This window comes from Notolabrus celidotus, chromosome 12 (genome assembly GCF_009762535.1).
Source record: "Notolabrus celidotus isolate fNotCel1 chromosome 12, fNotCel1.pri, whole genome shotgun sequence".
In the NCBI taxonomy this organism is placed as follows: Eukaryota; Metazoa; Chordata; class Actinopteri; order Labriformes; family Labridae; genus Notolabrus; species Notolabrus celidotus.
Window position 1 is genome coordinate 27,025,737 of NC_048283.1, and position 15,263 is coordinate 27,040,999.

Below are 15,263 nucleotides of genomic sequence, written 5' to 3' on the forward strand. Positions count from 1 at the left end.
AATTCACTGACGAGAGCATGAACAATATCGATAAATGTTCCTTGTTTCTACACACTGTACCTTTAAATCACTAAAACACATAACTACTTGATGTACTACACATGTTTTTCTCTGGTATATCCCTCATCTATCTCCCTTTCTCCCTCTTCTTCTCTCTCTCTCTCTCTCTCTCTCTCTCTCTCTCTCTCTCTGTCTTTTACACACACACACACACACACACACACACACACACACACACACACACACACACACACACACACATACATTTATATATGCAGCAATCTGATTCCTGTCGCCAATCAAGCTCCATTTTCCAACCAAATTAATTCGTTCTAATTTGGAGCTTCCAGTGGTCAACCCCCTGTGGTGTGCTGCAACTAAGCTTTGTGTATGACTGTGTGTGTGTGCGTGTGTGTGTGGGCGCTCATACACTCATATGCATTTTTGACTGTGTGTGAAGTGGGGAACATTCTACAATAGATCTTAATTGAGAAGACGGACTGCAATCAGCATATTCTTGTAGGAAATCATTAAATCATTTCTCCCTCCCCTGTCTTTTTCTCTTACTCCTCCTCGTGGTGATTAGTGTGGTGATGATAGCATCCTGATTATGTCCATCTGAAAGATCTGACATCTGTGCTCTCTGTAGTTCTTTCACTGATGAGATGAAAGAAGAAATGAAAGAGAGAATTAAAAACCTTCTAACTCTCCCAACGAAGAGTTAAATAAAAATATGCAAGAGTATTTAAAGACGTTTTATTACTGACTGAGAAAAAGATATCACTCAGAGTCCTGTGTTATTCTCACAATTTCAATTATGTGAAATTATTGATCTTCATTATTTGTGCAAATAAAAGTGATTAAAAAATGATGCTATGAAAGAAACTCATTTCTAAATTTGATCCAAATTATGAATAAGTCAGAGGTTTTTTTTGGCTGCCAGAGCTGTGAAAAACATCCTCTAAATACATGCTGAAATGAATCTTGTAGCAAAATCTCTTTGGATGTTTGGAGAGTGAACCAACCTGTGCATCCCACACACCCTGAAGTACGAATTTGTGAACATTCAGAGATTCAGAAGCTTTTAATGTCTCTTCATTTTTTGCTTGCATTTTATATACAATGTAATTTCCTTGAATGAGTTTGATTAATATTTGATTGTGAATTTTTACTTAGTCTTGCGCTCAGTCATAAGTAAAGATTAGTATTTTTAACTCCAGAGCACTTTGCTTCAAAGCTGTATATTCATAGTGGAAATTGCAGGCATTATGTCCAAATGACCAGCTTTTTTTTTCTGACCCTTTTACTGAAAACAAAAGGAAACCTAGTGGCTAGAAACCCTTACTGAGATAATTATAGACTCGATGTTTTTTTCGTTTTCTGCCCACCATTTTGATCTGAGATGTGGACCTGGATGCTTCGGTAAAAGCTCTTGACTTTTCAGTCATAAAGAACCCCCACTGGTGCAGCCTTGACTCCTTTGACTTTGGATCTAGTGGGTACACGAAGCATTCTCTGAGCTGCTTTTCTTTTCTTTTCCTCACACAGAAAGGAGAAGTGGAAAATGGAGGAAAAAGGCAGCCTATTTTAGAAGGTCTTGAGCAAAAGAGTACATAAAGAGCCAGGAATGTTAATGGAACCTTCACATTTTCAATGCTAGCAGCTACCATTCATCACAGTCCTTTGTTTGAAATACCCAAGCATATTATCACGCAGAAATACTCGCAGTGAGGTGGGATTCGTGGTTTGTGGCTCGTACACCATGTCCGCTCTTTTGCCCTAGGTTTGTCCACCATTATTATCTGACTAAGTACCAAGTAACAGTTTAAGGAAAACTACAAGACTATTGAAAGTTGATTCATCTTTTTGGTAACACTCTTACTCTTTTACACTCTTTTAGACAGTAAATTCCCCATTTTTTCATGGCAACAAAAATCTCCCACACGATCCTAGAGTGAACTTACCCCCAATGCACGCATACACCAAACAATCACAGGTTGCTGCTGCCTCTACAGATCCCTCAGCTGGATGATCTAGGCAGCATGTATTAGTAGCACTCCCAGTACTGGTTGAGGCCATGGCCACACACAACATGCAGGCTGTCAATGGAGCAAACATGCTGTCAGTGTTTTCTTTAAATGACTACAGTGCATGTGTAGCAGATAGAAGATAGAATAGAATAGAATGCCTTTATTATCTCTGCATGTTCACATACAACCAAATTAGCCGTCTCTCAAAGAAGAACTGTTACCATTTACTCTGCTCAACACACACTCACATACACACCCATTGACATACACTACCAGTCAAATGTTTGGAAACACCTTCACATTCAAGGGTTTGTATTTATTTTAATTAGTTAAGATTAATACCAAAGACATCAAAACTATGAAAGAACATATATGGAATTATTTAATGAACAAAAAAGTGTTAAACAAAGCAGAATATGTTTTATATTTTAGATTCTGTAAAGTAGCCCCCTTTTTCCTTCATGACAGCTTTGCACCATCTTGGTATTCTCTCAGTCTGCTTCATGAAGTGGTCTCCTGGAATGGTTTCTAATTAACATGAGCCTTGTCAAGGGTTCATTTGTTGAATGACTTGCCTTCTTAATGTGTTTGAGACCATCAGTTGTGTTGTTCAGAGATAGGCTTAGTACACAATGGATAGCCATATTGGACTACAGTTGTAATCCAGATTATGGCAGAACCAAATCATTTCATAGTCTTGTCTTCAGTATTAAACTTCAATGTTGAAAATAACCAAATTAAATAAAAAAACATTGCATGAGAAGGTGTGTCCAAACTTTTGACTGGTAGTGTAGATGAATAAAATATGATAAACAAAGTGAAAAGGAGATAAAGTGTAAAAATGTCACATCCCTAATGCTTGTTTTTTTATCCCAAAAAATTACAATGAAGGGGGCAGGCATGTAAATTGACTGTGAAAAATCAATAATGACACAAGTAACATAACTGCAAAACACATATTTTTGCAAACATGTTGCCTCACTGTTTTCTCTTCATTCTAAGATTTCAACCTGTCTCAAAGAGATCTGAACCTGGTTTGGCTGCAGGGTTTGGTTTACAGAAAAGAGACTTGAAGTTTAAAAAACAAGAAAAAAAAAGACTTTTTTTCTAAAAATTCCTGCATTTACTACTTCAGTTTCTTTTTTTTTGTCACAATATTTATAACAAAATATATCACCATGTTTTTTTTCCAATATCATGCAGACCTCTGAAGTTCAAATATATAGCATGTGGTTTTTTTTCAGTTTGTCTGCTCTTCTGTGTCTCAGTGCTTTAAATCTATTACCTTTCCTTTCAGCACACGTGGAAACCTAACCCCTCATTTCCCCCTCTCTTCTCTCTCTCTCTCTATCATTAGGAGATGGCAAAGATATTGAATCATCCGCGTGTCTATGCCTTCCTTCACGTTCCGGTGCAGTCAGCCTCAGACAGCGTCCTGATGGACATGAAGAGGGAATATTGCGTTGATGACTTCAAACAAGTGGTGGACTTCCTCAAAGAACAGTAAGATATGATGTTGCAATGTTGAGTATAGAGTGTTAGTGACGTGACAACACTTCCACAATTTCTCTCCTTGACATTCTTTTATTCAGCCTTTCTTTGTCATAACTTCTGAAAGTGACAACTCTGTAAAGCTTTGAGTGTTGGTATGTTGTGTTGTTTGTCTTCATCGTTGAACTTGAAATAGCTTCAGACTAAACACTCACAACCACACCGTTTCACCTTACTCAGATAGAAAGGAAGCCTATCTGTGCTGCTGGATGTGTGCACATAGATCCAGGCCAGTGTCCTCTGGGCTTAAAAAGAGCAGGAGTGTCAGACTTGTTCTTAGAGTGCTGTATGGAAGTGATTCTTTTGTGTCAGATTTGTGTATCAGAATGTAGGTAATTATGTAGAAAATGTAAGATTGGAGCCTTTTCAGACATGCACTCTGGGAAATCTAGAAAATCTCAGTATTAAAATCAGCGTCCACTTTTAATTTTGTTATTGAAAATGATGACGACAAATGTTCGTCAACAATTGCATTTATTTATTTGAACCTCATGATGAATGGTGGACTGGATTTATGCAAATGCTAAGGGCAGTTACTGGCCGTTGTTACTCACTCTCTGGTGGCTGAAGTGTGTTGCTCAACAACACGTCATAAAAACAGGGATGTTGTTGCCAGAGCTCAACACACTTTTCCTCTGTCTCATAGTTCATCTCACAGCAAACACTCCATCATACTTCTTTCTGTTCACCATTTTGTTTGTGTACGATTTTCACTTTTGCATTTACGACTTTTAGAGGCCCAAAACCCTACATCTGCCGGATCAGGCTGTAGTTGTGCTTGTTGTGTCTGACATCGGCATTACATCGCAAGAAAACTTAGATGGAAACTACAAGGTTGTTCATGTTTGGGTTTTTACTAGGGATATAAATTTCAAGTGTTTTCCGTGATCGATCTTTAGAAATGTTAACGATCAATTATCGATTAATCAATTTAAAAAAGTAAATGTTTTCCATGTCAAAAACAATGCCAAATGTGTTTTTTTACCCTGAATCAAATTTTCCTCCACAACACAAAGTTTATAACTGACAGTATTATTCAGCTACGGATTGTATTGAGGTGTTCAAAAATGTTAAATATGCTGGATATCAATATGTGGAGCAGGCTCATAAAAATAACCTTGTGTACATACAATCATAAAAGTGAAGGCTCAGACTTCAACATGTGGATTTACTGCAACAACAGAACTGAAAATGAACATATTTTAGACTCACAGAGTCCAGTTTGCTGTCTGCTCGTTCTTCTAGAGAAACATAAGCATGTGTATCGCTCATGGAGACCTGTCACTCAGCCGCAGCCACCAGCTGAGCGTCTCCGCTGCAGGCAACACCTTCAGTCAATTGATTCACATCGAAACATGCTTTAAACTTAAAACACCTCCCTGATAGCTGAACCAAATATGAGACCACATGATGTTTGTTCCACGTTATAGAAAATCGAAACAAAAAAATGTGTTTGAGTAAGTCCTCAACAATCAATTCATCGATACTCGATAAATTGTTGACATCCCTAGTTTTTGTACAAAGAAATACGGCCAAGATGCCAACTTGACACCAAAGGCTTACAGTCAATTGTCCAGAAAGAAATTAACTTATTAACTGAAAGTCCAACAAATTTGGTAAACGCCATGAGATAAATCCACAGGGGACAAGGGTTGAAAGAAAAAACACTTACATTAAATACACACAGGGGAGATCAGACAGAGGGAAGATTAACACGATACAGGTAGAACACAAATACTGTACACAAAGGGGGTTAAAAAACTCATAGAAAAGAACTTCAGCAACATGAGATGAACGTACGTAACATTGTATTAATACAGCACCTGTAAAACCGAGGTTACAAAGTGCTTAACAAAAATCAAACAGGAAATAGTTCCAGACTAATGGCTTATATTTACCACTAAACTATACAAGGACAAAACATGCCACACAGACTTGAGACAAACTGCTTCAATCATACATGTGTCGAACAAGAACCAGCGTGACATTAAAAATCACGTAACACTTAAGCATCGAACACCAATCACTTTTGAATGCTTGAGCCTTGCTCCTTGAAACACTTGTGTTAAATATATATATAAAACAATCATACACACGTATTATAACAAACATGCACACTCCTTACATTGATTGAATATTCCTCCAACCCCAGAAAGAAACCAGCATCTCTTATCCACGGCCGTGATGCATAGATCTGACCTCTGACACGTGCAAAAGATAAGAAATGATTAATCTCTTACTGTAAGAAGGATAATCTTTCATAGAATTTGAGAATGATTAATTATGGCACTGCACATTAAGAAGGATGAATAAATATAGAATTGATGCTGAGATAATACACTACAAAGGGATTCATATTAAGAAGAGTGGGTCATATTTCTGCGGTAAGTCTGGAGGTATTATAGGGAGATTTGAAGGAAGATGATTATGTGTGCAGCTGTATATTTATGCAGGTTATTGTGTATTACTGTACAGCATGCCTTTTTCTGGGAAAATGACATCATGCATGTTTTAAGATTAGTAGACTATTAGGTTTTACTGCTTACATTTGGCTCTATATGCCAGAGACCCAGATAAACAGCACTGAAGAAGGACTAAGTACATGCTTTAAAAACAAAGTCAAATCATGGGATGGACATGGATTTGCTCTCATCAATATCTAGATAACCATAGGATTTATACCTTATTCTGCACATTGAACACTTGGAAATGAAGCATGAACTTTTCACTCTTGAAATCTGTTGGCCTCGTTCCCATGTAGAAGTCTTGGATGTTAATATCTATATGTCCGCATACATGTCTTTTTGATTCTGCAGATTAAAGTCATTTTGTTAACATGGAGTTTGCTCTAAGCGGATGAGATCCATGTGCACTAGCAATCAATAGATTTCATGTAGCTGCCTTATGTAGGTCAGGCCATAGGCTTAGATATCAAATGTAAAATCTTAAGTAGGACACTCCATAGATATCTGCATCCAAAACAAGTCCTGCTGTTACTTTACAGACTGAGTCTATACTGAACCACTCAGCACATGAAGCCTGAAGAGCTTCAGAAAAACTGTGTAAGCTCTCTCCTTTACGTGTGTGTGTTCCTATCGGAGTGAGACAGTGCAATACCAACTATTCAAATCTGAACTTCTCTTAAGATCAGTCACACTCTGTCCACATAACATCTTCCTTCAGCCCCTCTTTTAAATGTTACCCTCTATGTGGAAACCAAAATAACTTTTCTGTCTTTTCTCTTGACATACATTCATCTAAATTTTCTCTCATTCCTTTGGTTGCTAGCTTCTAAATGTCATTATGTAATAACCCCCCCCACACACACACATGCACACACACACACACACACACACACACACACACACTTTATAAGTGATTTTCTAACAAATAAGCAAAAGGACAGTTAACAATGTTATACTCAACACATGACAAGGAGCATCGACAACACTAACAGAAAGTAAACAGGTAGGTGGCTGATGGCCAGCAATCTAATGATATCTGCCGTATGACATATCTTGAACTGCAGTATTTTTGTCAAAGTATGGAGTTAGTGTTAAGAAACTTTAAGGGTGTTTGGGAAGAGGACAGATAACTAGTGGATAGATAAATCAATAAATCAATAAATCAATAAATCAATAAATCAATAATAATTGGAGAACTTGGATAATTGACAGATCAAAACTGAGGTAGAATGAGAACGAACAAGCAAAAAATAAATAAAGGGGAAAAAAAACAAGGCCATTATGTAATTTAAAAAACATGACTGATTATTTTATAATACTACACTTTCAACTGTTTTGACAGCATTAGGACGCTGGTGGCATAGTGGTCCAAGCGCCCCACATACAGAGACCGCTGGCTCAATTCCCAGCCGCGACCACGACTGCATGTCTTCCCCCACTCTCCACTCCCCATGTTTCCTGTCTCTTCTCAGCTGTAAGCTATGAAGGCAAAAATGCCCAAAAACATAACTTAAAAAAAAGATGTAAGCACTAACATGTTAAACTTGATTTGATTAAGGTCCGAAATTAACGTAGGATTTTTTCATTACATGCTTTTTTGTACACACTATAAGAAGGCCGCCGTAACATGTTCCTGCTGTAGCTGTGATAGAAAATAATAACACCACTGTGTTGTTGAATGGCACACTTCACTTAAAAGAAACTCCTAGACGGCTCAGTTGGCCGTTCAATAATAATATGCACTTCTGTGCAAAACTGAATAAAAATAACACCTAGTAGTTTAAATTGAGCTGCTACCTACAAGCTAAGCATATAGGGGCAGCTATTTAGACTGAAGTCAGAAAGAGAAGTCAGCAGAGCTCACTGGTAAGACTTATTTTGTGCTCTTAATATAATAATATTCATATTTTATCTCATCAGAACGGTTTCAGACCACACTCCTGGACCAGTGCAGCACTTATTTGAATAATGCATTGAATAGTAGAGACCATGAAGTACATTTGATTGCAAGCATTTGATTTACAATCAAAACCCTGGTAATAATTACTTTATGTTGTTAACTATTTTGGAATGCAAGATAATGGTATATAAAAATGTTTTTCCCTAGATCTTAAGCACAGTATGTGTTGGTGAGCAGGAATGAGTAACAGGTCCATAGGTTGAAACTGGAGTCTTACCTGTCTGTGCTCCACTACAGTTTCTGATTGGACGCAGTGTGTGGTCTCTTCTCCAACTACAGTTGAAGTCTTTGCCCTGCCTCTACATCTGGCCTTTTAAGTCCCCCTTTAAGAGGGATTTAGGAGTGACGCTGCTGTGTTTACTTAAACACTGACTCAGATGTTTACCTGTGTGTGTGTGTGTGTGTGTGTGTGTGTGTGTGTGTGTGTGTGTGTGTGTGTGTGTGTGTGTGTGTGTGTGTGTGTGTGTGTGTGTGTGTGTGTGAGAGTGTGTGTGTGTGTGTGAGTGTGTGTTTTTCACAGCGATTCAGTAGTGGGTCTGATCCTGTCCAGATTTTAACTCACTGTGGCAAATTTCACTGGAGACTCAACACAACAACACACAGACACACACACTATACACACACACACACACACACACACACACACACACACACACACACACACACTAGCAAGCTTGCCACACGCAGGGTTACATGTCATCAGCTCTTGTTTACATACACTGTCTGACTACCCTTTCATGTGGGTGTTTGTATATGTGTGTGGTGGTGTGTATATGTATATGACTGTGTGTGTACCGTTACTCAATTTTTGGCTACTGTTACATAAACGCACATTCAAACACACAGGGGTGATGTTAGTTGTGTGAAATCAATCCTCATCCAGCGGTCTGACCCATTTGGCTGCAGACGTTTTAGCCGGAGAGTGGGTCAGGGTCTGGGAGAGAGGCCAAGGCTCTGGAAAAGCCAAAAACAACACTGACTGTGTGTGTGTGTGTGTGTGTGTGTGTGTGTGTGTGTGTGTGTGTGTGTGTGTGTGTGTGTGTGTGTGTGTGTGTGTGTGTGTGTGTGTGTGTGTGTGTATGTGTGTGTATGTGTGTGTATGTATGTGTGTGTCTGTGTGTCAGAGTGCTCAGAGTCTGTCTGTGTGTTACATAAACAAACAGGCCTTTTTTTGTTGAGCGAAGTGTTTCTAAAGCACCTTGTCCTCAGACATGGGTCTCCCTATAACCGCTCAGCAATCTTAAAGAGAGATAAGGAGGAAGACAGAGAGAATGAGAGAGAGATAGAGAGAGAGAGCAATGAAAAACACACAGAGAGAGAGGAGGTATGCTAAATGTCATCTAATACAGATGTGTGTTTTGTGAATTGTTCTGTGTTTTCATACATGAACAAAAACCCTACCCTGAACTTTACGATGATGGAGTAAATATATAAAAGGGACAGAAAAAGAGGGACTTACTGGTGTTTTTTCTTCTTTTCTTTCTTCTCCTTCTTCTTGCTCTTATTTATTTATGTATTTATTTTTTAATAACCAATGCTTTTAGATAGGAAACAAAGTGCAGTTCATTGGTATGTGTATGCTGCAGCCAGTATCAGTAAATCACATTCAAAATGTCTCCAGTCAATAAAAGAAACCAGGAGATAATGCAGATTTTTACAACATACAGTTATTGAACAAACTACCTCATTGTCACACAAACACAGAACCCCTGTGTCTCTGCATCACCACGTTGCTTTCCAATTTTCCATCAGGCTATAAAAACCACAAACTGTAGCTTTGCTGTGTGGTGCAAAGATTTCATCAGGCCTTCACAGGAGGACTCGACTGGAGAGCGAGAGGAAATCACATAACATGTTCAATTAATTCAGATCTGTGTCATCATCCAGCTCTTCTTCAGACCTCATCCTCTTGGGCCAAAATGACTGTCGTGAAAACAGACAAGTGAGCATCACGTATTGTTCACCAATGGTTAAAGGAGTGCATCATGGGTAATGTACTTTAGATGCTTCTGTGAATTATCAGGAGGAACAACAGTATGGAGAGGACAGGAAGAAGTAAGAAATTCTGGTACACCACGGGGTTCAATTTAAAGGTGGAGGTGTTGAATACTGGACTGTTCCGGCACTTATTTTTTTGTTTTTTCATGTGTCCTTTAATTTATTGCCAAGTCTGACGCTTTGATTGATATTTGTTCTCCTTTATTTGTGAGACTTTTTTCCTGTTTTCAGCCACAGGCTACATATTGGCCGTCTCTTACTTTGTGTTTTGACTATTCGCCTTTCATTTTTTCAACACTTGAAAGAAGGCCCCACACCGCGCTGTGTGTGTAGGTGTGTGAGTGTGTTCATGTGTGTGTGAGAGTTGTAAAGTGCTTTTACTGATTCACTCTTCTTTTCACGCTGGTGCAATCATGCAAACCCGAACAACTCAAGGTGAAAGGCAGAGCCCTCTGTGCGTGCGTGTGTGTTAATGTGTGTGTTAATGTGTGTGTGTGTGTGGTAGTGACTCAGACTTGCAGGTGTCTGTTAAAGCAGATTCTCACAATCACTCCTTTGTTGAGCCACATAAAGTTCACCTCAAAGAATGTGACAGGCAGGAACCTTGTGCAGGTATGTGCGAGGTCAGAGCTTATCTGACTGACACACATGCAGCAGAAGACAAATGTATTTCTCTTTACAAACAGCTTAATGCCACCAACACAGCAGGGGCCATGAGAGGTCAAACGCCTCTGGCCTTTCTTATCACAGAGAACCAGCACACACACATGCTGTTACACACATACGTGCACACACGCATCAGACCTCCCTCCTTGACATCCTTCAGGACTGAGGATCTTGAACTCTGTTGTGAACTACAGACAACCTTTATGAAGCCACTTTTAAGAGCTTGCTGATGTTGGTAGCCTCCATGTTAGTGTTCTTCGGCGTGCTTTTCTTGTGGTGTTTTTATTTTCTGCAAGAGGTTTGAAGGTTGCTCTTTTGTTTCTGTGCAAACAGATCTCCACACTGCTGAGTGAGTAACGTCACCTGGTTAAACAAGGCTCGGTAGCCCTGTAACGACTTCTTCTTCTGGAACCAGAGGGAATAAACAGTTGAAGCTGGTGAGGGAACAGAAATTATATAAACGTCAGACATTATTTGCCTCCCCAGAAATAATCTCAGGTCACCAAAAAGTCATGATATATTAAAACATTCAAAATGCACTCAGTAACTTGGCGTCATGAGACTGCATCCCTTGCTGCTCCAATTTTATGATGATAAGTGATACCTTATACCCCTTTACAAAGTTGTAAAAATCTAAGGCTGGCCACACTAGACGATTTTAAACTCAGTTTAGGGCCCGATCTGCCACTCCCAAAAATCAGGAAGGCCTGACCTGGTTTGGGGCATGCTGTTACCCATTATTTGTCCACATAATGTGTGTGTGTTGTCAGTACGTTTACTGCTCCTGACCCAGAGTCTTAAATATCAATATCATTATTTATTATTATTTTATTTCTCTTACGTTACATTTTTTGGGGTCTTTTAAACCTTTATTAGAGAGGAGGGTACAATGGACAGAGCTGGAAATCAGGGGAAAGAGTAGCGGAATGACATGTGGGAAAAGGGCCACAGGCTTGAATCGAACCCAGGCTGCCCACGACATGGGCACGGGATTTAACCATTAGGACAAATCCACGCCTCTGACGGAGAACCCACAATGGAATATCGACAAACTCATATTCTTTTTTCGCTGCAAAATAATAGTAATAATTTAATTTGAGCACTTTTCAAAAGCCAGGTTACAAAGTGCTTTACATGGGCAGCAAAATAAAACAAGCAGGTCATAAAAGGCAAAATAAAGACATATTTTAAAAGACATAAAATTCCCCTAAAAGAACTCTAAAGGAATAAAATTGTCAAAGTCAAGTAAAATGAAATAGTCCAGGTTAAATCAGTAAAGGCTCTGCGAAAATTGTGTTTTAAGAAGGGATTTAAAAGACTGAACAGACCTGACCTCCAAAACAGAAAATGTGTCACCTAATGACATTGATTGTCCCCCAATTTTTGTTTCTCTTCTTAAGTCACATTTGATCACACATGTTCCTGTGAGATCCTGTGTCTGTGGAATTGTTACCACTAATGTTAAGTGTGTAGTGTAGCCGTCTAGTGTGTGTGTTCAGAGCATTGTAATGCCTGCAACAGCCTTAAAATCAGCTAAGACCTAAATCTGGCTAGCCTCAGTTAGAAATGTTCAATCTGAGCAACCTGAAAAGATTACAGTCCCTCTTTAAAAAGAAGCTCTGAGTTTCCAGAAGTAAAAAGTAAAAGAAATCAAAGTTGCGTTAATTCAGTATGCATTCACAATGAAATGAAGGAAACACTGCTCAGTGAGAAGAGAAAAAAAAGTCAATTTGTCACACTGATGACCGTACGACAGCTTGTTCGAACGCTTTGATTCGTTCCACTCTCAAACATGTATCAAGTTTAAAGGTCTTTTGAAGGTTGAGTGCCCAAATTATCTGTCACTGGAAGTTAATTCACACTTATCAAACCTAATGGCAAATCAGGGCTTCTCTGACCCTTATTGAAACATGTGTAGATGAGCTGATGGAAGAGTATTGATTGCGTTGCTTCAGATCATTACGGGCATTATAAGACAGACTGTCGTGGATGTGGGGCAGAACTATGAGAAAAAAACGTCTGAAACACAACCCCATGTTGGTTTGATTAGAGTTTACAACACTGTTTTAATATTATGCATAAGTCCATTGTTCTCTACTTTTAAAATTATGTCTGCTTCACACCGCAATTTCTTTTTCAAAGAGCCTTTCTGCTGAATTCATTCATATCCGCTGAGAAAACTTGCATTAAATATACTCCCCTTCAAGTGACACAACTCATTTTCCAAGTTGTTATAACTGAATTGTTTTCTGCCGTGCATAATTTGAACAATCAGTAGAATAATTATTTCATTAAAACGGTTAATTTGTCCTCGTCTGCCAACACAGACCATATTTTTGACACCCTTTTCTCTCTGCTTCTATCAATTAAAATCACATAATGAAGTGCAGTCTTTATGCAATCATGTATGGAGAAAATCCTGTTACGGCGGAATAAGGCTGTTACGGAGCGGGTGAACATGGTCAGAGGATTTTCCACACTTGTTTTGTAGTTTGCGATGATATCTGAGCTGACTTTTCCTCAACTCCTCTCGAGGATTCGGCTCTTTGATTCACAGGAGCCAAGGATGAAACGGATGAAAAAAAAGGGGGGGGGGGGGGGGGGGGGATTGGTTGTGCGTGTGTAGAGGAGCAGAATCTGGCAGTATTAATGTTGAACTCGTGGTGTAGCAGTGTCGAGCAGAAAGGAGGGAAAAGATGGATGATATTGGAGGCCTGGGCTTTGAGTGACCCTCAGACCCTCTGTGGTTCCCTTTAGGGTGGTAGGTTAAACTCCCTGTAGGTCATATGTCAACCTGACCTCTGAAGTCTCATTCAATCCTGAGCCATGGAGGTCTCTCCATCACACACTCTGACACGCAAATAAAGCAACAATAATGCTGTCAGACGAACTCCAGAACACTTCAGCTCCTTATTATTGTAGTTTACAAAATGTCGAGGCGGTGTACGGCTGCAGCGTCCGTGGAGTTGTTACAGGTGTGGTCCCAAAGGAATGAAGACTTGGATAGGTCAACAGGTGATTAATCTGGGAGACCTCGGTAGCTGACTGGTACAACGACCCTTGACCTCCACTCTGACCTGTGGGAACCCTGCACCCATATCCAATCTGCAGAAGAGCATCTGGTTACCACTTTGCCCTGTGTGATCCCATTGGTTTAAGACATTAAGATATCAGACAGTGTGTTGTTTCATAAGGGCTGTGTTCAACACACACTCACGTATAAATGGAAACACTCTGCCCTCTCTCATGGGTCCGCTCTTTCTCTGAGACACCAACACAGAAAAATCTCTCTCTTAAAAGTTCAACCCTTTGACTGTCTTTTAAAATACTCAAACCTTCTAACAGCTGCACCTGACTTCATTTAACCAGCTTTTATCACTTGAAAGTTTTGTCTATTATTATCTCGATTGATGCAGAAACGCTTTAGGGAAAGAGCTATTTAAGATGATTGTTTTCTCTCGCCCAGAAAGAACTTTTTTTGTTGAATTATCTCTGAATAGATACAAACAGAAAGCAGCCAGGCATGCTTTTGGGTGGTCTCTGGATTTTTCAGTCAAACTTTAAAGATACTGTGAAGAGAACATCGTCAGTCCGAGGTGCAGCTGTTTAAAGCAACCTGATGCTAAATATCATTCTGTATATTTTTGCTGATGCATCATTAATCTCTCTATTGAAGTCCTTAAACTGTTGGTCTGACTCAAATCAGTGTACACCTTTTTAAAACTGTATTCACTTAAAGGGTAATTACCTTTGTGCTCCACATTCCCACATGGAAGGAGTTTAGAAATCAAATGAAGACGTCTCTCGTGGTTTATTAGTCCAGGTGTTTAGGTGGTGGAAACTCGAGTCTTACTTTGAGGGATCCCAGTGTTGGAGTTTTCCCACAATTGCAAAAGAACTGGTCATGCCCATGGTTCAAAATAAGTAAATTTTCTGTTTAGAAGCCTCTGAAAACGTGAATGGAATATTTAAAATTCATATACAATATCAAAATTGAATGTGTAATCAAGCCTCAACAACAATCTAAGTGAAATTATACATTCATATCTATGAAAAAACTCGATTCAAAAATAGCTTATTTCACAGGTCAGAGCATTTCTCAGGACTGTGTGGGCGTGGCCTAACTCTTTGATTGACAGGTCAAGAGAGAGTTTGCAGCCTGCATGTTTGAGCCGTCTGACTCTGAATCTAAAGACAAAAAAACTCCAGAATCTGAAATTATTCATTTCAAACGGCGTCTGAGTTACAAAATACTTAAGAATCAGGACTTATATCATTCATTAGTTTTATCCCTCGGTAGTCTCCGGGGCATTAGGACCATGAGACACCCGGAGCAGTGGAGGCTGAAGTGTAGTATGTGCACGCAGAGGAGCACAGCTCTGGGTGTCAGACTGAGCTGTTTGTCTAAACTCTGAGCTGCTTGGGGAAAGTTAGTGGACCGGTCCAGGGGAAAGTTAGTGGACCGGTCCTGAGGGAAATGAGCGGAGCAAATGCGGGATTGCTTTAGCCACTAGGCCGCATCTGAACTCAACCACGTCCCATAGTTTCTACAAATCCACCGCAGTTAGGAAAATAGAAGAGTGACAACAAGCT

At 39.4% G+C, this 15,263-nt stretch overlaps 1 protein-coding gene across 3 annotated transcripts in view; it reads left to right on the top strand.

Moving 5' to 3' along the window:
• The window catches only part of cdkal1 (CDK5 regulatory subunit associated protein 1-like 1), a 276,511-nt gene that overhangs the window by 164,222 nt on the left and 97,026 nt on the right, over window positions 1–15,263 (top strand). For all 3 annotated transcript variants that reach the window (XM_034697513.1, XM_034697512.1, XM_034697514.1), the window contains exon 10: window positions 3,388–3,533. In XM_034697513.1, the coding sequence (XP_034553404.1) occupies window positions 3,388–3,533 (146 nt within the window). The remainder of the gene's footprint in view (window positions 1–3,387; window positions 3,534–15,263) is intronic.